A 27925-nucleotide genomic window follows, 5' to 3' on the forward strand; every position below is an offset into this window, starting at 1 on the left:
GTAAAAAATTGTGTGATTGGTTGGTTTGCTGAGAAAAAATAATTCACAGATTTCTTTGAATGGGAGTAGAAAAGCTTTCAGAAAAAGAGTGCAATATAAAATCTATTATTATTAAATTATAACCAACTAAGTTTTGGAGAATTTTATGAAGTTAAAAATACAAAAACATTTTGTCAAAATAGGAAGAAAAAAAAATTACCACCAAAGCATCGGAACAAACTTTAGCCATAAATGGATTCAGCCCAAGGACAGAATTTAAAAACAGAAGCTACTATCCTAATCCCTTTTTCCACCTCCACCAGAATCTTTCCGAAATTGCACAGTCCCATAGTGGTCAAAGGTTTCAGCATTTGTTTAGCAACCATGGGAGGATTTTATGTGACAGTCTAGCTTAACAGAGCTGTAATGGAGCAAATTTTGATGCAAGCAAAATATCGCTATTTTGATGATATTTCAGCTGTTTGGCGATACATTTCCGTTTAAAAAAAGTGGGTATAATGGATGAAATAATTTAAATTAAGAAAATTAGAAAATAATTTAAATTAATAAAATTAAAAATAATTTCAAAGAAAAAATTTCCAGCTTTTCTTTGAAATTCCCTGATTTTTCCAGGTTTTTATCCAAATTTTCCTGATATTTCCAGTATAAAAAAAATTCCCTGATAATTCCAGGTGGATGGCCACCCTGATCTCATCTTATCTGATTTTTTTCTTTAATATAATAATAAGGTAAATATACAAAAAAAATATGCTAAAAATGATTCCGACCACAATTATTCTAATTTATCATTTCTTAAAAATATGAATACTAATTCTGTCAATCAACTTTATTTTCCTTTTTAAGCACAACAATTTAGATTTTTAAAACCATATAAGTTAAACCAGAGAAAGATGAGAAAAATGCTAAACTTAAAATTGCTTTGAATAGTCTTTTTTTTTTTCTTTTTGCAATTAATGTTGTATCTTTCATGTCAGAAATCCAGATCAAATCAAATTAATAGTAAAGAAGAAGTGCGTGTTTTTTTTTATAAAAACGTTTTATGATTCTTTATAATATTTCTTTAAAAGTTCGACAACTATTTAAAATGTAAAATATGTCCAAAAAAATTTATCTCATTCGGGATTCTGTTATCACATAGGATTACATGACATAATATTAGGCATTTATAAATCTCATGTCACTCTCATCAAAAATTTTAAGACAAAATGTTATTTTCAAAATAAAACTATATTTTTAAGACACTATACCTATTAGATTTAAGTAACTTTACTTTTACTTCAATTTATTTAAAGAAATAAATTCTGCTTACTTTTCAATTGAGACTTTTGAAAAAGAGGACATATGTGATACATTAAAATGAAATGTGTTAAATGATACTTCATATATTTTTAATACTTTATATGTTTTAATGTTTACATATTTTTAATTGTTTTAATTATTTAATTTATAATATTGTTATTTCAATCAATATGTATCAATCAACTGTCTCTCAGGGGCTAAATCTTTTAATATGTTAAAAATATCAACAAAATTTAAAGTATTTTAATTTAACGATTCAATAAAGAATCTTTAAAACGATGCCTGGTTGAAAATGCCTAGTGGGCTAAAAAATCATATTTTAAATCAACCAGGTGTAAAAAAAAAAACAAAAAAAAAAAAACAAATTTTGTTGGAAAATGTTCTGCTTAAGTTATAAAAATCGGAAAGCTTAAATTGTAATCCAAAAACTGACGCAGATGCCTTAAAAATTGAGCACCAACTTCTCCATAAAAACTTTAAAGTCAATTGCTTGGATGATGCGAAAAAAGTACCCTCTTCAACAATCAACGAAATTAGATGCTTATTTAAAAGTGTTGAAAATTTTGTAAGACTCCGTTTAGTTTGCCCCGCTTCGTCTTGTGAAGCCGAAAGAAGCTTCAATGCTTTAAGAAAATTAAAAATGTATTTAAGATCAACAATGACCCAAAAGAGATTAAATCATGTAGCATTGTGTTACGTTCATAAAAACATTTTAGATGTTATTGACAATAAAAAAGTTGCACAAATTTGCATTTCCCAGGTGCAATCTAGGAAAAATATATTTGGCGTAATTTAAATAAGTTTTTCTTAATATGCTCTAACCTTATGTTTGAATACATCTTTGTATTTTTTTATAATCTCAATTTTTGCATGCGTAGCTCACGTCACACAACCACAAACCCGCTTATAGGGTGGGTTAATACTCAATCACACAAATAGAAAGGACATAGAACACAGAGAGAGAAAGAAGCATCCATACCCTGAGCGAGATTCGAACCCACGACCATCGGCTCTGCAATCAGGCCGTAACCCAGGCACGCTAACCACTCAGCCGGCATGAACAAATATAAATTGGATAAAAATTGTGGCCAGTGAAAAAATTTGAAAAATAAAAAGGATTTAAATATTGTATAATTAATTTTAAAATTGTTAAGAAGTAACACAACAAACAGGACAATTTTATAATTATCAGAAAAAAGTGGTAAGGTATGAAATTAGTATTTCAATTGATGTCAAGATAAAAAAAATATATAAGAAATTGAGAAGCTCGTGTAAGAGTCGTTTTTCTGAATTGCTTTTAATATTTTAGTTTTCATAAAAGAAACTATGACAACGTTAGACGTTTTTGACCAAGTTAGGCGTCGGTTTTATACCATTGTAATCTAGTCTTTCATCACACGAGGACATGGTTTATTTTCGCAGCATCCTCTTTTACCATTATTGTCTTTCAATTTTAGAGTCTTTGAACTTCACAAAAGGCACCAAAAGTTATGGCAAATTTGCAAATAGAAGTGTTTTTACAATCTTCGTAGTTGTAATGGTATTTTTTTTATTGCATTTATTTCTAAAAACTACTAGTGATCGTTAAGTTTTTACTCATGGTCTTAGGCTAAAATACTAATTGTGAGCATGATTCTTTTTCTTCTCAAAACTATATAATTATAAATCTTGCTTGTCAAGTTATTTCTTAATATACTTCAAGAATCAAATAAAAGGAATTTAAATTGTATTTTTCGATTTTTCTTATATGTTTTCACTAGTCGGAACGTTTTACTCATGAAAGTTTACTACAGTTAGTTCATGTTGAATAAGTTAGAAATACTACAATTGATTTGGGCGATTCCACAGTATTTGTAGCCTGATGTGTCAAATTTTTTATTTTTATTTGATACAATGTGTTGTATATCAAATTAAAGATAATTAAACATAGTTAATGAATTTAAAATTCTTTTTAACTAAAATTTGATATTTTTTTAAAGAATTCAAGAAATATGTTACAAAATGAGTTTGAAAGTTGCAGACATGAAAAACAAAAAGTCAGTTTTTTAGGTAACTAAACCATTCAAAATGTTTAATTTAACGTGAAGTTTTTAAACCCATATTAGATTCAAACAATTTAGGAGCTAAAAAAAACTTCATTTTTGCCTTTGATAGATTATTAAAGGTGTTTATAGGTTTAAAATGCAGTTTTTTTTATAAAAAATTTCAAATTATTTTTATACAGATTTTATTTACAAGTTTATAATCCAAAAATTAGTTTTTCCTCTGTTTATTTACTATGCTTAATCTATATCAGTAAAAAAAAATTGATGATTTTATTATTTAATATTTTTAAAAAAATTAAATTTGTCATGTCTGCAACATTGCAGACATGACTGCTTATTAGTACCTAACTGATGTAACAAAATAGTTACCAATGTAAAAAAATATTTAAAATAAAAGTTTAAATAGCATAATATGGCAACACTTAAATATCTTTTAATTTGTGTTTGTAGAAGTGGCAACAGTTTTGGATATTTTAAGCACATGTCTATTGTTTACTTGCATATTCTCATTTTATTATGCAAAGTTTACTTTCTCCTAGCTTTAAGAAAAATATTTTAAATTAAAATTGTTAACTTTATTTTAGCAATTGTATAAATTAAAGTTGTTGTGTAAAAGTTTTTGCAACTTGAAACAAGGTAAGCATAAGCCATGCCTTTAACTAGTACTGAAAGATCTCGTATTAGAAGACAAAAATTGAAAGCTGATCCATAAAAATATGAAGCAATGAAAACTGAAGCAAGCAGAAAAAAGAAGGAATACAGACAATCCAAAATACTAACTGAAGAGCAGAAGATCAACATAAGGGCAAAAAATAAGTAAGCACAAAAAAGATGCAGGGAAAAAAAAAAGAAAGATGCAGAAATAATAACAGATTCACCTGGCTACACAAGCATTGGGTAAAGCTGTTAAAAAAAATCACTAATTCTCTATCAAGATCCAGGTCCGCCGCTAGCCGATTCGAGGATTGTAGGAAAAAAAGGTCCCGGAAAAAAAGGTACGGAAAAAAAGGTCCCGGAAAAAAAGGTACCTGGAAAAAAAGGTACGGAAAAAAATGTCCCCGGAAAAAAAGGTCCTGGTAAAAAAGGTACCTGTGTAGGGAAAATTCTGTAGGGGAAAATATTTTAAATTAGAAGATTGGATTGAAGCGCTTTTCGCTGTTCCGTGCATGTTTTTTTGCGTGTCGCACGTGTTCAAAGAGCTTTTTATCCAACTTTTGTTTCTTATTTATGCATTTATTCTTAAAAAGTTAATTAAATATGAAAATGTTCAATAAAATTGTTTATTTATTTTCTAAGATCATGATTCTACCGGGAATCTTGACTCTTATCTATTGAAAAAGTGTTATCAGGCTACATGAAACTTTTAGGGGAGGGGGAGTAAAATTAATGTGTTTCGCTTATAACGCTTCTAATAGAAATTTTTTGACAGGTGTCATTTTCTTTCATTTTTCGCTTTTTTTTTATTTTGTAATAAGTTACAATTGATAACATAGCACAGAACCGTTTCAGTTAACCAATGGCATGTTTGGGAATCGGTTTATGCATTGACGGTCTTACTTGACCCACTGTTTGCCACCTCTTGTTTACGATATTGGGGAAAAAAATGAAGTTTAAAAAAAGTTTTTGATTTAAATTTTTTTTAAAGTTTTTGATTTATTAAAACATAATATCCCCTAACTATTGAATTTATAATTTAAACCCTAAAATATGACAAAATTATAATTTATCTAAAAAGATATTGCAATAAACAAGGCAGAGCATTCTATATCCACTATCTGGTTAATGTTTAAATATCATTTGCTATCGAATTCGAGAGCATACTTTTTTTTATATTTTGGGTTTTAAAAACTTCAATTTTCGGTGCCATTTCTCTTAAAGATTTTTTCTCTGTTAGTGACTTTTTATTTTCATTATTTTAGTGAATAAATCTAAAAATTATTTTCGATTATTTTTTAAAATTTGTTAAAAATTATAAATATTTGTAATGTCTTAATTGCTTTTAAAAGGCTACTAATGTTCAATTACGTAGTCTTATAAAAGTGAACTCAACCCAGAAGAGAAAGAGAACTCCTAGATCAAGCATTGGGCGAAATTTGCCTTCGTGGGGACTTTTCAATGGAACTTAAAAGCATGTGCGTTACATATAGTGTAAACCACGAAAACCATCCACGGTTAGACTGATGGCAAGTGAACTCTAACCCATAATCTGTCTTCCACAGAGGATATTTTACATTAGTACTGTGATCAGTGCGAACTGAGTGCATCTTCATATTAACCCGCCGGCTCTGGCATTCGAACCCGGTGCGGCTCTTGAGCATTTGATTGGTGGTAATGGTGGTGTTATTCGCTTATTTCTCTCTTTAAATAGATAATAATTCTTATTTATTTAATTGGCAATAAGAACAACTTAAAAAATTATCTAAACAGTAACAACTATCATTTTAATTACTTTACATCTTTAGTAATTAATTTACTAATTGAAGCGTAAAAGGTTATTTAACGTTGCATTACAACGTAGTATTATAATTAATGAATTTTTTTTCACATTTATTTACATTCACAATTAACATTTATTCAATGTAATATATTTAAGAGCAAATTAGAATCAAAATGCTGGAAACTTATCAGAAGCAAACCTTATTGAATATTTTTAGCAGGATTTCATATCATGATTTAAGTCAGCTGGTTTTTTTGAAAATATCATTGTTTCGTATTGAATCGAATGTTATTTTAATACTTAAATATATATTAGTCATTTAATGTATATATGTATTATAATATCTGGTCTTTTACATATTTTAATTTGTAATTATGAAATTTCCAAAAAAAAAAAAAAGAAACCATTCATTAAAGTAGGATTGCTTTTTTAATAAGTAAATAAAAAAAAATTAGTATGCTTGATTAGTTTTTTTTCATGTATTTTTCTTTATTTTTTTATGATTCATTTATATTCAATTTCCAATTAGTTTGAACAAAAATTGTGCATCCATTATGCATTTGCTAGAAAGTAATTTATAATACAATAATATTGCCTGAAATATGTAATTATTTTTATTACATTTTCATTGGATTTAAATTATTTTAATATTTATAAAGTTGAATTAAATAAGATGTGTTTTATAAGTAGATCAGTTTTTTCATTTTAAAATAAAATATATCACAAACCTTTTATGTCGTAGTTGACAACTTTTTTAACTATTCCTCTAAAAACTTCAGATTAGACGTATATGGAGAACTTTGTTTCTGCTTACAACAATATATTTATAAACATCATTTTTTATGACATTATTTTTTGAAAACACAAGAAAATTAAAAAATAACTTGATTGGAATACATTAGAGGAAAATTTTTTATTTTTTTGTAAAATAATGACGATTTCGATGTTTAAAATATACAAATTCACAAATATACAATATACAAAAACATAAATAGATACATTGCTATGAAACTCTGCAAAAAAGGTATTACATATCATCGTTAAAATATCTTATAAATTTTTTAAATGGTATGTCTTTTAGATGTTAAAGAAAATTAAAAAGTTACATTTAGGAATATTTAAATATAAAATTTGCTTTATTTAAAACTGCCATGTAGTATCATTTTTAGCTATTCAAAAAAATTAATAAACCAAAGTAATAAATACAGATTTTAATATGAAATTGGAAATGAATGAAAAATTTTGTATGTTGACAATTTTGAGTTTTTAGGGGTTTTAAATTTAGTTAGCTTTTAAATTTACATGTTTTTCTTTCTTAGATTATTAGCTATTGAACTCAAAAATTCTGGGATGTCTAGATTTTGGTTTAAAAACTTAACGCAAAGTGTTTTCAACCTTTTTTGAAGAGTTTCATAGCTCCTCTTTTTTCTATGTGCGATATGCACTCCAGCTTTGATTTGCTGGAAACTGAAATACAAAGAATGACAAAGAATGAAAAACTGAAATACAAAGAATGGCTGAAACATTCTTAGAAAAAGGTTGAAAGGGTTGTTAGAGTGAAACCCCCTCTTATTCTTGTAGGTGTATTCAAGAAACCTCAAGGACATCCATTTGCAGTACACTAATGTACTACACATACGTCAAAGTAATTGCTATCTTCAGAAATTTACAAGATTAATGAAATGCACTGATTCTAGCAGTAGACTCACAAAAAAGTACATCTTTCCTTTTTTATAACACCAATTTCCTTTTGTTTGCAAAAATTTTAATATAGCCACAAATGCTTGTTTTTTCAGTGCATCTAACATGATTCAACATACCTTATTGAATTTGATAATCATTGATTTATAATATATATTATTCACTTTGTTAAAATGATACTTGTTTTAGACCAGGGGTTTCCAACTGGCAGCCCGGGGGCCGCATCCGGCCCGCGAAGCCTTTTTTTGTGGCCCGCGGACTAAACTTTACTAGTTGTCATTTTTTTGCGGACAATTTTCGTAAAGAATCAATATGGGTTTAAAATGCTTTTCTCGTTAATAAAAACCTAATTTCTTCGTATCTGTGAAATTTAACATACCAATTGTGCAAAAAAATTTATTTCTGAGATTTTACACCCAGGAAAATATTTATTCAAATGCAAAAATAATCATGTATGTAGCTCTATTTTATTTCATTTCTTTTTGTATTTTGTTAATATAATTTAGCATGTGCGTATCAGAAATTTTCTCGAAGAAATTATCCGATTTAACTTTTTGAGACCACTCATTTTGGACGAAAATATTTGCACACACATTTGTAAATTTTAAATGTAAATATCTATTCTCTGGTGGTTGTAGCAGACAAATCTCAATTTTCTCATTGAATATTTTGTGTGCTACTATGTAAGTTTTAATAAAAACCTAAGTTATTGTAGCCCGAATTTTTATTATTTATTTAATATTTTTAAAAATATTATTAATAAGAATTAAATATTTCTAAAAATCTACTTCTTATTTTAATTTCTAATTCAATACTTTTGTTTTGTACAACTTATTAAAAATCTGACAATAATATTTAATGTTCTTTCAAACATGAAAAAGTCCTTCATAAAATTTTGATAAAGTTGTGGCCCCACCATTTGATTTGAATTTTTAATTGTGGCCCGCGGCCTCATGTAAGTTGGAAACCCCTGTTTTAGACCATTATAACAGAATCGTCCTTTTAAAAACATTTCTCTGATAATGAAAGTGCATAGAGAAAGTGATTTTTTATTAAAAAATGTAGTTTCATGAATGCTGTTTTTAAAAAGAATTAAAAATAAAACCGTCTTTAATGAAATAAAAAAAATATTTAAAACTGAATAAAAATAGACATAACAGAACAGAAATGTCTATTATTTATTATTATTTCTTAACAGAAATAATAATAAATAATAGATTTTAAACAAAGCGAAATTTACTTATATATTTCCTAAAAATAGCTGAGAAATGTGTTACAGGCTATTTAATGTAATTTATCAGCGCAAAATAACGCGTGTTTGAATAAGTTCTTTGAAATTAAATTTTTTTTATGCCGAAATCTTAAATTAAATCTTAACCGTGTTAAAATGAAATGTATTAACAAAAAAATCTTCTTAATAAAATTCAGTATTAAAATAATCCCTTAAAAGACTACCTATCTGGTAAAAGACTCCTCATTTTACCAAAATAAATGAATCATAACTGTTAAAATAGGGTGAAAACAATTTTGCAGAGAATTGTATCTCCACTAATTACTTAAAAACTGACATATGTTTTAAAAAAATCCTTGTTTAATTAAGAAAAGAAATATATTTAACAAAAAAATATCTAGTTTAAGAAACTCCTTCTTAGAAATGAAAAAAATTTCTTGCATCAAATCCCTCCTCCTCCTACTTGCACTAATTAACGAATCTGAATCAAAATTATGAAACGGCAAGAAAACTATTCATAACGTTAGCGTCGTGTCAACTACTTCTATAAACTATTAGTTAAATAAAGAATAACACACATTCTGTAACAGAAACAACAAAAAAAATTTAAATAGTCTTTTTATCATATAAAGGAAGGGGAAAAAAGTAACATTGTGCTTAAATGTTCTTTCTCCTTTACCTCAATTAGCAAAACGAAATATCAATTAATATGAACTTAAAATATTTCCATGACACCAACCATCCGAATAAGAATTTTCGACAATAAAATAAGTTAATAGAGATAAACGTATCTCTTATAAGAAATAAAAAACCTATAAATAAATAAATAAAAGACGAAACCTCTTATAACAATTTAAAATCTTATAAAAAGAAAGAAAAAATGCATCCGACCCAAAAGTCCTCCTACCTTCCTCAATCGGCTAATATGAATATCTATACCCTCTTTCCAATTTATCATTTAAAATAAAAAAATAACATCTTTTACATTAAACATATTAAAATGCATCTTCCCCTTAGAAAAATAAAATAAATAAATAAATTAAATACATCCAGCTTCTAAGAAAAGAAATACCGTGACTCTAATTAAAAAAGAGCAATACTTTCCTTTCTCCACAATTAAAGAATAAACATCCAACACAGAAATCCACCCACCTTCCTTAATCGGCTCATATAAATATCAACACCCTTTTCAAAAAATATCATTTAAAATGAAAAAAAAAATAGCATATTTTATATTAAATCTTGCCCTAAAAAAATAAAATAAATAGAGAAATTAAACATACCCAGCTTATAAAAAAAAGAAATACCGCTACTCTAATTAAAAGGCACCAATACTTACACCTCCAATCACGAATAACCATCCAACACATAAATCCTCCCAACTTCCCCGATTGGCTACTTTAAGCCCCACATTAGCAACTTCTTCACAAAATATAATTTAAAATAGAAAATAACACATTTTTCGCTTAAAAAAATTTAAAAAAAAAAAGTAAAATATTATTGAAAAATTTAAATTGTATCTTCCTGCTTTAAAAAATAATCAAAGAAGAATAAATAAGTGAAATAAAATTAAAAAAAAAAGCGTAATACAACCAGCCTATAAGTGCCCCCCTCCCCTTACCCTTCTCGTTACCTCAATGATCTAATCTGAATTATTACAGATAAAAAGAATATTCATTGAAACAGTGAGATGCATTCATGTTGCCCAGAAAGCGAGAGGGGAAATATCCCTACAGATTTTCCCTATGGAGGTACCTTTTTTACCGGGACCTTTTTTTCCAGGGACCCTTTTTTCCGTACCTTTTTTTCCGGGACCTTTTTTTCCGTACCTTTATTTCCGGGACCTTTTTTTCCGTCTACCGTAACGATTATTCGGCCCTTTTGCCAAATATTCGGCCTAGCCAAATACTGAAGTTATTCAGCCGAATAATGAAGTTATTCGGCTGAATATCAATATTATTAGATATTTGGGTGAATAAATTCATAATAATAAAGAAAGATATTTTTTTAAATGTGCTTCTAAATATATTTAATCATGAAAATTGCAGAGTTACATTTAACTGCATTAATTATTAGAAAATCTAACATTTAAGTTTTTAGTTTTCTGGGTTTTAATAATTTTTCTGGCAAAAAAATAAATAATAAATATTACAAAATACATTTAACAGTAGTAATGAGTTCTTATTTTAAATAAAGTATATAAATTACAAGTATAATTAGTTAAAATATGCTATTATTAATTATTTAGATTTGTGAAAGACTTATTGTTGGCATCAAGATATTTAAAATATTACAGAAATACATCAAGTTGTTAAATTTTTTTAAAATATAGAAAGTTTAAAAAAGCAAATTTCTTAATATTTATTTCATTTTTAATTTAAAATTTGAAAATTATTTTATTACAAAATTAAAATTTCAAAAGTTAAACTTTTTAAAAAGTTCTTAATTTTCTGGGTTTTAATAATTTTTCTGACAAAAAAGAAAGTTAAGACTACATTTAACAGTAGTAATGAGTTCTTATTTTAAATAAAATAGCATATAAATTACAAGTATAACTATAACTAAAATATGCTATTATTAATTATTTAGATTTATAAAAGCCATATTGCCTTGTTATTGGCATCAAGATATTTAAATTATTACAAAAAATAAATCAAGTTGTTAAAAAAATTTTAAATATACAAAGATTAAAAAAGCAATTTTGTTAATATTTATTTCATTTTTAATTTGAAATTAGCAAATTACTTTAATTACAATCAAAAGAGAAATTTTTAAAAAGTAAGTATTCGGCCTAAAATTTTGCCGAATATTCGGCCCCATCACTATTTGTTACATCACCAGGGAAGACTCTCTCGGGCCCGGTCATTACAAAACTATACTGCAGAAAATCACCCCTTCAACGAAAATGGACCGCATTGACAGTAGCTGCGTTGAAGGTCACCTACATACTGACCACAGGCATTTCAGGAATGTAATACCCCCCTTTTCTGAGAAATTTCCGATTCGGGCTTCTGAGGCCCAACGCGAGCGCTCGCGATTGTCATTTCAGATTATGAATGTGAAGGGAGAGGCTGTAAAATTTATCGCTCTTTAACCTATAAGGAAGAAATGATGGGTCATTCCACGTCAAATCATACAGGATTTTTCAAAAATGGACATAAGACAAATATGACGGAAATAAGAGCATTTATTGGCCTTCTTTATTTAGCGGGAATTCACAAATCCTCACATGTAAATGTCCGTGATATTTGGAATACCGATGGTACGGGGCTTGAAATATTTTATCGGACTATGTCATATAATCGCTTTTTGTTCCTAATGATAGGGGTGCTCAACCTGCGGCCGCAATCTGAACAAAATGAAAAAAAAAATTAAATATTTGTTTTTGAAAAATAATAAAAAAAAATTCGGTAATTTAAATTTAAAGTTTTTGAAGCACCCAATCTCAATCAATGTAGTTTTTCGATGGTTAACGCTACGGATTTCAGCATAGTTTTAAAAATCCCAATATTTTTAATACATCATTATTACGATTTACGAATTTTAATTACCACTTTTGACGCTTTTCGTATGCAGTGGCGTATCTAGGGTATGGCAGGTATGGCAAGAGCCATGGGCGCAATATTTGAAAAGGGCGCAATATTTGAAAAGGGCGCAAAATCAACCAACACCAACGTTTCTTTTTTTTTTTTTTTTTTTTCAATTTTTCGAAATATTTTGATATTTTGTTTGTTTAAAAAAAAAAAAATTTTACATACATACAAATAAAAATTTTAAAAACAATAATACAAATTTTAAAAAAATAAATAAAACATTGAAAAAAATCATTTAGAAAACTCTCCAGAATGCAGAATAAAAACTTCCAATGATCCGATCCTCAGATAAATCTTTATTTTTCCAGTACCACAAGCAAAAAGACAAGATAAACATCTCTTCATATCACATTACCAGGATGTAAAAGGGCAATTATCCGGGTATGAATAGAACACCTGCAGGCAGAGAATAGCCCTTTGGTGGTGACAGAGGGCAAAGAAATGTGAAAACCATGGGGTGTCCCTGTCCAGTTTATAGAACCCTTGCTGTAAATTGGCGTAAATCCTTCCAAAAAGGGAGGTTTTGCCACACACGGTGGGAATGACTGTCACAAAACATTTAAATACTAAAAATAGGAGGTGCCTCTGTTGCTTAAACCAATGGTAATACTTAACAATGAATACACCCCATCTATTCTTTTTTTATGAAAAAAAAAAGACAGTCATAAGTGTAATTTAAACGAAGTGTTAGGATTTTCTTATAATCAAGGATTAAATTGTAAGTAATCATTTCTTATTTATGAATATGAATTTCTTATTATGAATAATGCTCACTTTATTATTTCACGTTATATTTTGTAGCGATCGATATATTTTCTAGCAATGCTCAACTTTCTTTAAAATATTTTATTGAGTGGTAATTAAAAACGAAACCATGCACAATTTAAGATAATTCTGGAAAAATTTATAATTTTAACCTGGAAAAAAATTATGTTTCACATGATTTTTTTTAATTATTTATTAATTATACGTAGAAAGGGAAAATGGTTTTACATTAAATAAACAAAGAATCATACAATAAATATAACTACACGGAGCAGAGCAAGTTTGCATCTCTGTATATGTAGATTGAGAGGGGCGTTTACTACATTATAATATTTTGTTTTTGTATATAATTATTTTTATTAAAAAAATCATTTAATATGTCCAATGATATTTTGGTAGCAAAAAGTGAACTTTGTGTAATTAAATGCTCGTTATTGTATTATTATTATTAAAAACAAAGTCTTAATGGAAAAAAAAACGAATGTTATAATTTGAAATGTTGGAAACATAATTTTTCAAGTTTCCTGAAAAATTATTGCAATAAGTAAACATTTTTGCGTAAATTAAGTAGCATTGGCTCTGTTAAGAGTGCCAACTACAAAAAAATAAATTTCTTTTCATTCATTAAAAGATTTTAGGTTTAAACACTCATAAAAGTTCAATTTATTTATTTTTAACTAATTAATTTATTTTTTAATGTATTTATTTATTGAATGAATGGATTAAGGAACGTATCTGTTAATTGCTCAAACTGATTTTCTTTTTTGCTTTCAAGTCACAGAAATATTATTCACACATAATTTTAATTTTAAATTAATAACTTAGGCTCAAGTTTATTCGGATAATGGCTTTGTGAAAAAAAATATCGATGGTTAAATCCTTTATTTTATATATTAATTATTTGTTGCTTGTAAACTGAAGTTGTATTTTAATGTAAAGGTTTTCGATTGGGTAAATTTTTAACCGCTTAAAATTTTAAACTTACTTATCACCCCAGACAATATTTAAATTTTAGAAAAATGTGTGTGCATCATTAATTGTTTAAACGAATAACCGCTAAGACAAAAATGTACGTTATTAATAATTATGTATTTGACCATCTATGTGTTTGGATTAAATTTGATCATATGAATTTTAAATAGTTATTTCTGTAAACGTGCATTTCGTCTCTATCTTTTTTTTTTTTTTTTTTTTTAAATATATTTTCACCTAATTGCCGCTTGAGTGCAAAATTTAAGAAACGACATTTTTTTTAACTAAGGTTTAAGTAATTTGGTCACATAACAGCCTACTTTGGTTTTAATAAACAGTATTTATAGAAATTTCTTTGAACTATTCAAAATATTTAATAATAATATTACATTACCTTCCTTTAAAAAAACATTTTGTCCCCACGAAAAATAATATATATTTTTTTAGGTAATTCTTTTAGTAATTTTTTTATCATATCTTTTATGGATTTTTTTAACAATACCCTTGGTACAGTAGCCATGGCTATATTTGGAAAAATAAGATTATTGTAAAACAGTTTTTATTTATTATATTAATTCAGAATATTTCTGCTTAGAATTTAAGTTTTTATCCTTCATTTTATTTATTTATTTATTTTGTGAAATATGCGAAAATTGTGTGACAAATATGAGCAAGAGAAATTAATGTGTGTTTTTAACATTTTAATATTAGTGCAGATTTTCTAAATGTGTTTTCAGTTATTATTGTACTTTTGTTTGTTTTTTGTTTATTTACATAAAAATAATATTCTATTTAGTTCAAATTTAAGGGAAATATATTAGGGGGGAGGAGTATCATCATTACGATGCACAGAATTTCGACCTGTTTTCTAATCTAACCTTCTGGGGAATATTTTGAAGATCAAAAACCTAAATTCGATAAAAAATGTGTTTATTAAGGGGAAGTATGTTTACGTTTTCATATTTGATTTTATTGCTCACGTTACTGTATGTACTAATTTTTCAGCTTATTTCTATGGGTTTAAAGAAAAATAAAGTAACTTACAATTTTATCGTAATATTTTGTAATTTAAAATAAAAGATTTAACGTTTTCCTATCGAACCATTAAAATTGTAATAATGCATGATTATCTGATACTAATAATTAGGATTATCAAAATTAATTCTTTTTCTAATTTGCTTGATGGGTTCCTACCACCTTCAGACTTAAGTGTATAAAATGAACAAACAAGAATTAAAGATAAGAATTTTTAATTTAAATATACAAACTTTTTATTAAACATATAATTCTTTTGAATAGTTCCAAGTCTACAATACGATTTTTAAAAAAAGTTTTATTATCCTAAAAAAGAAGAAAAAATGCGAAACGAAACTGAAATGTCTAGACTTTAACTGCCTTTATTTTCCTTTTAAAAATTTCAAGCACAATGCCGGAAAAATATGTACATAGTGGTTTCCATTTTCTCTAACTACTTTAATATTAATTATTAACAATATTATTAAAGAAGGTTTTTCCTGAATTGTCACTTATAATCACCCGAGTTTAGAATATCGATGGAATATCACAAGGATTTAATTTTTTATCTCTCTTAGCTAACTTATTTTTGCACTATTATGAAAGGAAAAAAAAATATACTCTTAATATTAAATTTAGTTTTAGATTTATTGATGATGTAATTATCTTTAATTTTCAAGGTTATACAATTTTATTAAATAATATTTACCCCGAAGAATTCATCTTGATTCGTAATCATGATGATAATATTAATTTTAATTTTTTAGATTTGGGTATTATAGAAGAAGAAAATATCTGCTTTGTTGATTTGAACGATAACAGAAATGATTTCAATTTTAATATAAATAAACAAATTTCTTAGAATTCTAATATTTCTAAAAATATCTATTTAAATACCATTTTTAATCAAATTAATAGAATTAAAAGAACATGTAGTAATGTTTATTTATTAAAAAAAAAGTTTTTTTTTTTTTTTTTTTTTTTAAAGTGGCAAACTTTTTAAAAATTTGATAAAAAACAATGGATACCCAACTTAAGTAATAATATTCTATGTGAAATTATTGAGTTAATTGTATGTCATTATAAATAAGTTTATTCAAAACTTCTTGGTTAATTTATATAATTTTATAATTTATATAATGTGCAAATCCATTTCGGGCAATTTCATAGCTAAAAATATGTGCAAAGCGGCAAATCATGTTTCTTTCCCTCTTATATAAATGTTATTTTTCTAAAATCATTAAAATTGTATGACTAAATATCAACCTTAATTATCATAAACTTCTTTAATTATCCAGTATAATATCACCTTGCGCACATCCATTTTCAAGCCAATCTTTGGTAACTAACAAATTAAACGCGCTTCAGTAAGAACGCGCTTTAAAACAAATCCCTCTATTTACGCTTTTACCTCAATTTGCGTTTCTGTTTTTATATTTTACAATCTGTCCCGCAGTGGACTGATCGTTAAGACACGGTTCCCAGCAGATCACCGAAGTCAAGCATCACTGGCTGCGGTCAGTGTGCGGGTGGGTGACCCACTTGGATCAGTCTGCGTAGGGATCGAGGGTATGCGGTATTGGTCCTCGTTAAACTGTGCTACCGTAAAGTGCTCGACTTCGCGTGCAGGTCGTTGGGCTACCGAAGCGGGGGTGCCATCCCCTCCGCAGAGGATCAAAATTGTGATGGCGTGTCTTCGGATCATCCTCCGGGATGTTTCCCAGACCGTCGCCAATAGCCCATTGTGCAGCTCTAGTGCGACGTAAATTAACAACAATAACAATAACAATATTTTACAATCTGACAATTTTATTACGGAAATATTTTAAATCATTCTTTCAAAATTTTCCCGTACATGTAAGTTCATTTGAATTAGCTACTCGCTTTATAGATTTTGTTGTGTGTTTTGTTCAGTTTTTTCTTTACATTTCATTTTCTGCTTTTTGCGTGATATTTATTACTTAATGTGTTCTATTTTGTTTCAAAAAAATTTTTTGAGTGTTCCTCGCACTATTGTATTGATATATTTTGCTTTGGCTATATTGATACAATATTAAAAACCATTCATTTTTGTTCTGTGTAGTGTGAACTGATAAAGAGATTGCATCTTTTTTTCCCGAATTTTTATAAAAAAATTTTTTATCAAACTTTTTTTTTTTAATTTTTGTTTTTTTATTTTATTTTAATAATTTTCTTCTTCTCTTTTCATTATTTTGTAATTTTTTCCCCGTTTTCTCTATATTTTGATATATATATATATATATATATATATATATATATATATATATATATATATATATAATAAAGGCTCAAACCGCCACAGGTATAAATATTTAAAAAAATATACTAGCGTTTGTTTGAAGCAATCAAAAAATTATCACTAAAATTATAGTTTAGAACGTTATAAAAGAACCCACAGTGCATACATTAGAACTAAAAGAAAAGAAAATCTTAATAATTTTCCTGATAGTTTTCATAAAATTATTTCGATTTGTCTTAGGTTAAGCGCTTGTTTGGCTAACAAAAAGTTATGAAACGAATGTTTACAAAGAAGAAAGAATCGGGGAATGAAGGACGTAAGAGGAGAAAAAGGAAAGATGAAGAAAATAAAAAATCTAGTAAGTTTTTTGAAACATATTTTGAAAAAAATACATCCTCTAAAATTCAGGAATCCATGCATGACGGTTCTGAGAATTTAGAAGTTGATACGTTTCCAGGGAAAATTAATAAAATAATTGATGTGATTACTAATGATAATGGAGAAATACAAGGCGATGAAGGTAAAGAAACCGCCAATGATGAAGAGGATGCACATTATGGGCAAATTTATGATGAAATTGAAGAAAACTCAGCTGGAAGGGATTTGGAAACTGAAAAAGAAATAAATAAAATCATAGTAAATGTGGAGTTTTCTGAGACAACCTGTGATAAAATGACAAATGTAAATAAAGAGAATGGAATGGTTTCATCTAATGATGAAGATAGCCCTACACTTCCGGAAATTTCTAGTATTCCTGACGTCATAAGCAAACATGACATAGGATTGCTAAAGTTTGACAGCAGTGGTAACGTTTGCATATCCAACTCATTGAGAAAGGAAATTGTTAGCCAAGGATCCAACTTTTTTAATAATCAAGATGGGCCATTTCTGCCTAAAGACAACCGTTCAATGAATAAAACCTGGTTCATAAAAAGAATGGGTAATGGTCATGGAGACTCAGTGACTCGGTCGTGGCTTGCCTATTCTCCGTCGAAAAAGGCAGCATTTTGCATTTGTTGTCTTCTCTTTTCAAAGAAAGCTCCATGCTCTAAATTAGAACATGAAACTGGTTTTACCTTATGGAAAGCCCCCGAAAGAATTTCTGCTCATGAAAATGCAAAAAACCACAGAGAATGCTTTACTCAATGGAAGGAGATGGAGAGAAATTTGGTTAATAAAAAGGGCTTCATTGATGCAGCGTTGCAAATACAAATTGAAAATGAAACGAAGAAATGGCGAGCTATTTTGAAGAGAATTCTTTTTTGCATAAAGTATTTGGCTGAAGAAAATCTAGCGTTAAGAGGACATCGGGAAGGTCTTAAGGAAGATGTTAAAAATCCCGGTCATTTATTGAGTTTAATGAAGCTGCTAGCTGTATTCGATTCCGTTATGGAAGAGCACATCAACTACTTAGAAAATCATCCCGGTGCAACATCGTATTTATCCCCCACCATACAAAATGAGTTTTTACACTTAATGGCAGATTCCGTAAGAAATAGCTTATTAGGAAAAATCAAAAAAGCTAAATATTACGGATTGATTTTTGATTGCACTCCAGATTCAGCACACCACGAACAAATGTCGGAAGTGATCCGATATGTAGATATTAACTTTACCGATAAAACCGTCTCCATAAAAGAATCTTTTCTGAATTTCATTCGTATAAATAAAAAAGATGCAGAAAGTTTATCGGAGTGTATCCTGCAACAACTGAAAAAAGACAAAATGGATGTACAAGACTGCAGAGCACAATGCTACGATAACGCAGCTGTAATGGCTGGACAAAAGAATGGTGTTTTTCAAAGAATAAAAGAAAAAAATAGCTTGGCCACATTTGTTAACTGTGATAACCATTCTCTCAATCTGGTGGGCGTGCATGCGGCGAAGCAAGACGCTGTTATGATTACGTTTTTTGGGACATTAGATGCTATCTATGTGTTTTTCTCCCGATCAACAAGCAGGTGGGAAAAACTGGAAAAAATTATTCCCACAAGTTTAAAATCAGAGTCAGAAACAAGATGGAGCTCCAGAATCGAAGCAATCAAACCAATACAAAGTCATCTTGACAAAATATTAAGCACAATTCAGCATATGTCAGTTGACTTAGACGAAAGTTGTGAAACTAGAAGTGCAGCGACACTTCTTCTTGGTAGGCTTTTGACCTACGAATTTTTTACTTTGTTGGGATTTTGGAATAAAATTCTTACACGCATAGATCGTATCCAAAAGAGGCTTCAAGATACGAAAATAAATTTCCACGAAGCTGCATTAGATCTCAAAGCCCTTCGCAATTTTTTTCAAGGTGAAAGGGAAGAATTAGTTTCTGAAGCCATAGAAAAAGGGAATGATCTTTGTAAAGAATGGGACGTCCCTTTCGAAAAGCGGCAAAGACGCATTCGAAGAATGGCAGGCGAAAAGGAACGCGATGTTGGTTTAACCGCAAAAGAGGAGATAAATAGAATAATGAAAAATGCTTTAGATCGGTTGGACCAGGAGATGGACCAGAGATTTGTAAGTCTTAATGATATAGATTCAAAGTTTGGGTTTTTATTGAATACCGAAGAACTTTTCTATGGAAAAAATTCCTTCACCTCCTCATCTCATGTTAAAAATAAATGCCACAATTTGGCTAATTTTTATAACACTGATGTTGATGGAGGAGAACTATATGAGGAAATAATAGATTGCCACATGCTTTTAGCAAGTCGCACAGACTTAAAGATAACAAATCCTTTAGATTTGTTAAAATTCATTGTTCAGTACGGCGATGAAAGTGTTTTTCCAAACTTAAGAATCGCTACACAGATTCTACTCACAATTGCTACGTCCATTGCAAGTTGTGAGAGATCCTTCAGTAAACTGAAACTAATTTTGTCCTACTTAAGGACAACAATGGGGCAACAAAGACTCTGTGACTTATCGTTATTGAGTATAGAGAAGGAGGAATTGAAAATTTTTGACTTTGAGCACATTATCAACCAATTTGCTTCAGTAAAGGCTAGGAAAGTCAAGTTCTAAAAATTCTTCTTTTTATTTTACATGACATTTCTGTGATATATTTTTTTTAAACTTCATACACAATTTATGTATGAATTAGTGTATTATGTTTTAATTATATATACGAGTATTGTGTTTGTGCTGTTTTATATATTTAATCAGGAGCTGTGTTTATTTTTGTTGATTTCCATATTTTATCAGCATTTCTTATTTTACTAGAACGTTTCTGTGATATATTTTTTAAACTTCATGCATAATTTTTATATGGTTGAGAGTACTATATTTTTATATAAGAATATTATGTTTGCATTATTTTATATATTTAATCAGGAGCAGTGTTTATTTTTGCTGCTTTGCATAGTTGAATGAATAACTAATAAATAGGTAAAAGATAAAACTTGAGTAAGCGGATTTATATTTTCTTGTTAAATGCCGTAAAAATAAGGTGGGTAATATCACTCGTACTTATTTCAATAAATAAAAGTAAAGATAATATTAAAATATAATAAACAAAAAAATGTTAGTTTTTAAAAACATGATATAACAATCAAATCATTTTAATTAAATTTATCAATTGTTTTAAACGAAAGTTAGACATGAGCTTTTGATAAATACACAAACAATTAAACTAAAGTTAAATTGTTATTTTACACAGATGTTGAAAAAAAATCTAAATGCATGTTTCTAAATAATATGTGCCATATCTGAAACATAAGCTTTGGATACATAACGTGTCAGTTGAGCATTAAACGATAATTGCTAAAAATATTAAAAGTCTGGTGTCGTAGCTTCGTAATTGGACTAATAAATGTTTGCAATTTAATTTCAACCCTCTTTTGGTATATCAGACAGAAGTAATGAACTAGTAATAGCAGCGAATTATGAATTTATTTATAATCAGAATTATCGCCATGTACATCTAAAATTATGTAATTCAAATTTGTTTTAAAAACATTTTTTTTTTTTTGTGCTTTATTTCTAATTTGTTTTATTATGATGTAAAGGGGATTTTTGATATTTTAATTCTATTATTATTATTAAAGCTATTAAAAGACAGAAGATTTATTATTAAAAGTAATAAAATAGACCATTATGTATTCCTTTAATTTTTGCCTTATTTTCACTGTTAGTAAATTGATTATTGACAGATATTCTGAAAGGAAAGCGTAAACTTACTCCAGTCATTTGATGTATTATAGTCATTTTCTAATCAAGAATTTTGTGTGTAATTATGTGAAAATATTTTTTCTTATTATCTGTTGGTATGTAATGTTTTTTTTCTTTTCTATAAAACTTAATTTCATAAGAGCGTTGTTCTTCCTTAATGAATTATAAATAAATTAATTAAATTGATTATTTGGTTCATTTATTTTTAGAAACATCCTGCAATATTTTTTGTATCAAATAATGTATTATTGTCACTATTTAATCAAGAGTTTCGTATGTAATTACGTGTAGATAATTTTTTGTTATTATTTATAAGTATGTATTGTTTGCAAAATTTAATTACATTAAGAGCGTCGTTTTTTTTCCCAATGAATTGTAAATAAATTAACTAAATTGATTATTTGGTTCATTTATTTTTAGAAACATCCTGCAATATTCTTTGCATGAAAGAATGTATTATTGTCACTATTTAATCAAGAGTTTCGTATGTAATTATGTGTATATACTTTTTTGTTATTATTTGTTAGTATGTAATGTTTGCAAAATTTAATTACATTAAGAGCGTCGTTTTTTTTTCCCAATGAATTGTAAATAAATTAACTAAATTGATTATTTGGTTCATTTATTTTTAGAAACATCCTGCAATATTCTTTGCATGAAAGAATGTATTATTGTCACTATTTAATCAAGAGTTTCGTATGTAATTACGTGTAGATAATTTTTTGTTATTATTTATAAGTATGTAATGTTTGCAAAATTTAATTACATTAAGAGCGTCGTTTTTTTTCCCAATGAATTGTAAATAAATTAACTAAATTGATTATTTGGTTCATTTATTTTTAGAAACATCCTGCAATATTCTTTGCATGAAAGAATGTATTATTGTCAATATTTAATCAAGAGTTTCGTATATAATTATGAGTAGATAATGTTTTTAATTTATTATCTGCTAGTATGTAATGTTTGCCAAATTTAGTTTTATTAAGAGCATCGTTTTCTTTAATGAATTGTAAATAAATTAACTAAATTGATTACTTGGATCAATTATTTTTAGAAACTTCTTGCAATATTTATCGTATCGTTGTTGTTGTTGTTAATTTACGTCGCACCAGAGCTGCACAATGGGCTATTGACGACGGTCTGGGAAACATCCCGGAGGATGATACGAAGACATGCCATCACAATTTTGATCCTCTGCGGAGGGGATGGCACCCCCGCTTTGGTAGCCCGACGACCTGCGCGCGAAGTCGAGCACTTTACTGTAGCACAGTTTAACGAGGATCCAATACCGCACACCCTCGGTCCCTACGCAGACTGATCCAAGTGGTCACCCACCCGCACACTGACCGCCGCCAGTGATGCTTGACTTCGGTGATCTGCTGGGAACCGTGTCTTATCGATCAGTCCACTGCGGGACTTATTTATCGTATCAAATAATGTATTATTGTCATTATATAATCTAGAGTATGTAATTATGAGCAGACATTTTTATTATTATAACTTAGTATAATATGGTTGTCAAACTTATCTGACCTACATTGAAAGCGTATTGTTTCTAATGACTTGTAAATAATAAATATATCAAAATGAATAATTTAATAACAATTATTTAATTTATAATTGCCATAACAAAACGTAATTATTTACTCTGTGATCTTTAATAAATTTATAATATCACGATAATTTTACTGCTTTGATGATAATAAAACATAATTACTCTTAAAAAATCAACTTCTTTCAGTTTTAATTTTCAGCATCCAGTTATGTTACGGTTTTCTTTAACTCAGAGCAACATTTGTGTGCGCGTATTTTTGTTCAAAATTATATTTGTAACACTTTATAATATTTTTTTGCTTATATAAATGAATTTTTAGCATTTTATTGATACAAACACAATATATATATATATATATATATATATATATATATATATATATATATACATGTGTGTGTGAAACAATAGAGAATAAAAATATCTTAAAAAGGGCGCCGATAGGAGGATTGCCATAGGCGCCATTTTCTCTAGATACGCCTCTGTTCGTATGTGCCGATTCCAATGACTTTTCGGTAGTTATTGCTACCCATTTTCAAGTAGTTTCTGAAACAGCGATTTTTGAAAGTTATGAAACGCTTTATTTGTGCAAACTTCATGGAAAATCTAAATGACTTTAGATCCTTTCTTCAACAGTTATTGCTGCACATTTCCGTCCGGTTTTTAAAACTTCGATATTTTAGCACGATATTATTACGAATCGCGAGTTTAGATAACCATTTTTTGACATGGCTTATTTGTAACAATTTTATCGCAAATCAAATTATTTTACAATCGTTATTTTAGAAATTATTGCTACACATTTCTACAAGGTTTTGAAAGTACCGATATTTTTTATACGCTATTGCGACATTTTAATTTCAAATCTCGCATTTAAATTACATAAAATTTTGATGGACTTTATTTACTCCAATTTCATCTAAAATATTAAAGTATTTTGGTTATTGTTTTAGTAGTTATTACGTTTTCCCCGTAATTTAAAAAGATTATGATATTTTTAATACTTTGACAGCAAGCGAGTTTTGAATTGCGCATTAAAATAATTATTTTTTACGTGCTCTGTTTGTGCCGATTTTATCATTTGCGTTGTACCGATTTTAACACGAATTTTTTAAGAGGTTTTTCGAAAGTGTTTTTTCTTCTTTCCCGTTATTGCTGCATTTTTATTTGTGATTTAGAATATACCTGATATTTTCACACAATATTACAACTCGTGAAATCCGATTCAGCTTTAATTTTTTTTCGTAACTTAAAAAGTAATTACGTATCTTAGCCAAATCAACACCTTCCCAGGAAAAAAAACCGAGATGTGTTTAAACGCGGTCCGTTTTGCAAAAATAAATAAATAAATAAATAAATAATTAAAAAAACGGCATAATTCTTTAGTCCCATGAACACGTGCAAGTTTAACAACACACATCGAACCTATTCTTTTTGTTGTCACATGTAATTTAAAAGTCATACATCGTAATTTGTATTTACGCTGTCTGAAAATTGCGCATCGCATTTCGTATTAACATTAACGAGATTTAAAAATAATCCATCGCGTTTCGTATTTACGGGATTTAAAATCACATATCGCAATTCGTGTTCTGGCGTTTAAAATATCATCCGTTGTTACTTTTCTCGCATGCGTTTTAAAAACCATATATCGCGATTCATATTCATGCATTTTAAAAATCAAGTGTTGTGAGTAGTCCTTTCGCAATTTCAAAGCCACACGATTCGTATTCACGCGATTTGAAAAACAAGCATCGAATTTATTATTTACGCAATTTAAAAATCACACATGGCAATTCGTATTCAAGCAATTAAAAAATTACACATAGCAATTCGTATTCAAGCAATTAAAAAATAACACATCGCTATTTGTATTTCCGCGATTTAAAAACCCAGAAAGGAAGAACACCATCTAGGACAAATTCCAAAACTGATTATGTTATTTGCTCTAAGTTTAATACTGCCCACAACAACAGCTTTTGTCGAAAGACTGTTTTCCAGAATGAATTTGGCCTGTTCAAAATTACAGAGTAGTCTTTAAATACAATCATTACATTTTCATTTAATGGCTCAAAAAATATCACATGATCAAGTATATAAAATTATCACAATATTCAAAAATTTTGCAAATTACAGTGTAACCATTAAGAAATTTTTTAAACCATTTTCTATCTTCTTGGAGCATTTTATATCATTTATGATTATATGCTGGGAAATGATTTGTATATCATTAAATTTTAACTGTATAAAAAATTTAATCAAGATAAGTTTCGAAAAGTAATGTAAATTTTATTGATTGTTAATTGATTGTGTATTAATTGTAAATAGTAAGTGTCATGTTAAAAATATATTCGTCATAAAAAGTTGTAAACAAGTATCTTAATAGTTTTTTATTATTAAGGAATATAGTTCCTTAAAATTTAATGTGTTTTCTTCTTTCTTTTTCTTCCCTCTCTTAGCCTCTTATTATTAATTTAAAATAAAAATGTCTGAAAGATAAAGTACATTCCCTAATAAATGCTAAGTCTTATTTTCCACTTAAGGGGTTTAGTTTTAGTTTTAATCATTTTTAACCCTATAAACTTTCTTTAAATCAAAGTATTTAACTTGAATTTATATTAATGACTAGAATATTTATTTATTTGAAATTTAATTCTATGAAAAAAAAATTAACGTTAAAATTTATGTTTAAATAAACTTTTGTATTTTGTAATGTGATAAAAAAAATTTCAATTTTTCCTTAGTTTTTTAATTATTTCAATTTATCAAAATTTTTTCCGATAAATTGATTCTGATTTTCGAATTCTGTTTTCCTTCTTAAGTAATCAGTTTTGCATTTTCTAATTTTAAACGTTTTAAAGTATTGTATTTTCTGCAAAGAGATTACAAGGTTAACCGACAAAAAGAATTTAGTGTTATATAAACAATGATGTTTATATAACAATCACCACCAACAATTGCTTTCAATATGTCGGTCTAAACACTTGGCATGCGGCCCTTCATTGGTCAATCTGCTGTGCATGTGGCCCTTCACTGAAAAAGGTTGTGCACCCCTACCAATGAGATGCATAAGATTCGATGATATTACTGATCGTCCTTCTAGAAGATAAATGGATAAATTGGTTCACATACGATCTATTTTTGAAAAATTTGTTGCAAACTGCCAACATGTATACTGTCTCGGGGAATTTGTCACCATAGATGAAAAGTTAGGACCCTTTAGAGGTAAATGTTCCTTTCGTCAGTATATTCCGAGTAAACCTGCCAAGTATGGAATTAAAATATTTGCTTTAGTTGATTCTAGGACATTTTATACTTGGAATCTTGAAATTTATGCAGGGGCTCAACTAGAAGGTCCATATAAAGTAGAAAATACTCCCGATAAAATTGTCAAGAGGTTAGTGGAACCGATTTACAACTCTGGACGTAATCTCACAGTTGACAATTAGAATACTTGTTATGCATTAGTGAAAGATCTCCTACAAAAGAAAACTACATTTGTAGGAACTGTCAGAAAATATAAAAGAGCACTACCAGAAGAATTCATTTCTGGGAAGAAACGAGAAGTGTATTCCTCTTTATTTGGATTCCAGAAGAATGAGACTTTGGTATCCTACGTACCGAAAAAAAATAAATGTGTGGTACTTTTGTCTACCATGCACAATGATGGCGCAATTGATGTTTCAACTGCAGAAGCCAGAAATAATAACTTTTTACAATCTGACGAAGGGAGCTGTAGATGTAGTTGATGAAATGTCAGCTACTTATTCCACTGCAAGAATTAGTAACAGATGGCCGATGACAGTATTTTTCAGTATTTTGAATAAACTTTTTTAAACTTGCTATTTTAAAAAATATTTTATTTCTTATTTACCCAAACAATAAATTCACACGGATTTACCATTAAATCATTTGAAACCGATGCATCATAAAGCACTCAAATTTGTGGTTATAAGATAGCCACTCAAATTTGTGGACTTGCTAATTGTAGTAAATAAAAAATATTTGGAATTTAGAAACTCTGCAGAATTTAGCAATAACTGCTGAAAAATGAATTAAAAGAAATAAAATTAACAATTTAACAGTAGTGTTAAAAAGGGAAGACTGAAATAAGCAATTTAAATTTCGTGTGAAGTAATAATATTGTATGGGAAACTATGTGCAAAAATATGGTAATAACAAAAAATTGATCATAAAAATTAATTATTTTACATCATGTGAAATGGTTATGCTAAATCAATATACTTTGAACTCATTGCTTATCTATTTTTTTTAGAGATCTTTGAAAGTGTTGAACATTAGAGAAAAAATTTCTCCCAACAGAAACATTAGTCAAAAGTCTGTTTAGAAGAAATATTCACAAAATATTTCAACTTAAAAACGGCCCCTTCACAAAATGATTTTTCTTTTAATCGGACCCTTCAAAAAATGTGTTTATCTTCATAATTTACCCATATATAATTCTAAGTTAAAAACACAAATCTTTTATTCTCAGCAAATTGATTTTACCGTTTTCCGAAAATCCGCTCCGAGACTGCGAAGCCCGTCGCGTGCTCTCGTGTGACGGTAAGTAGCGCGAGTTCTCCCGGGTTTAATAAATTATGAGATAAAATTTTGAAATTTTTACCTTTGATAAATGCTTCTTAAATTTTCAAAAAAAAAACAAATAGAAATAAATAAAACTCACACGTGTATGTTCTTTGCAACACAGAAATCATATGGAGCCAATAGAAGAAAATAAAAATGTACAAATGATCGGCTGACTGAGATTTATAAGGGCACGTTCCAATATTCGCACCAGTGTCACCGGTTACACTGGTTTGCCGCACCGACCGTTCCAATATTAAAACCAGTTACACCAGTGCACTGCACTGATCGTTCCAATATTCAAA

General features: G+C 28.2%; 2 protein-coding genes across 9 annotated transcripts in view; one reads left to right on the top strand and one right to left on the bottom strand.

The window, feature by feature from the left end:
- Positions 1 to 27925, bottom strand: part of LOC122273496 (importin subunit alpha-1) — a 90368-nt gene that overhangs the window by 49710 nt on the left and 12733 nt on the right. For 3 of the 8 annotated variants that reach the window (XM_087160969.1, XM_087160972.1, XM_087160973.1), the window contains exon 2: positions 27721 to 27807. The exons of 4 other annotated variants lie outside the window; for them this stretch is intronic. The gene's annotated coding sequence lies outside the window, so the exon portion shown is untranslated. Of the gene's footprint in view, positions 1 to 27720; positions 27808 to 27925 lie in introns of those variants that run through there. One more of the 8 variants, XM_087160975.1, reaches the window with a different exon arrangement.
- On the top strand, positions 12479 to 20386 carry LOC147810911 (zinc finger MYM-type protein 1-like). Its single transcript, XM_087160968.1, has 2 exons — positions 12479 to 13024; positions 17558 to 20386. Exon 2 carries the CDS (start codon positions 17588 to 17590, stop codon positions 20333 to 20335), a length of 2748 nt encoding a protein of 915 aa, XP_087017094.1. The 5' UTR covers positions 12479 to 13024; positions 17558 to 17587; the 3' UTR covers positions 20336 to 20386.

The sequence above is a fragment of the Parasteatoda tepidariorum genome, chromosome 4, assembly GCF_982258835.1.
Source record: "Parasteatoda tepidariorum strain Cologne lab strain chromosome 4, Ptep-v5.0, whole genome shotgun sequence".
NCBI lineage: Eukaryota > Metazoa > Arthropoda > Arachnida > Araneae > Theridiidae > Parasteatoda > Parasteatoda tepidariorum.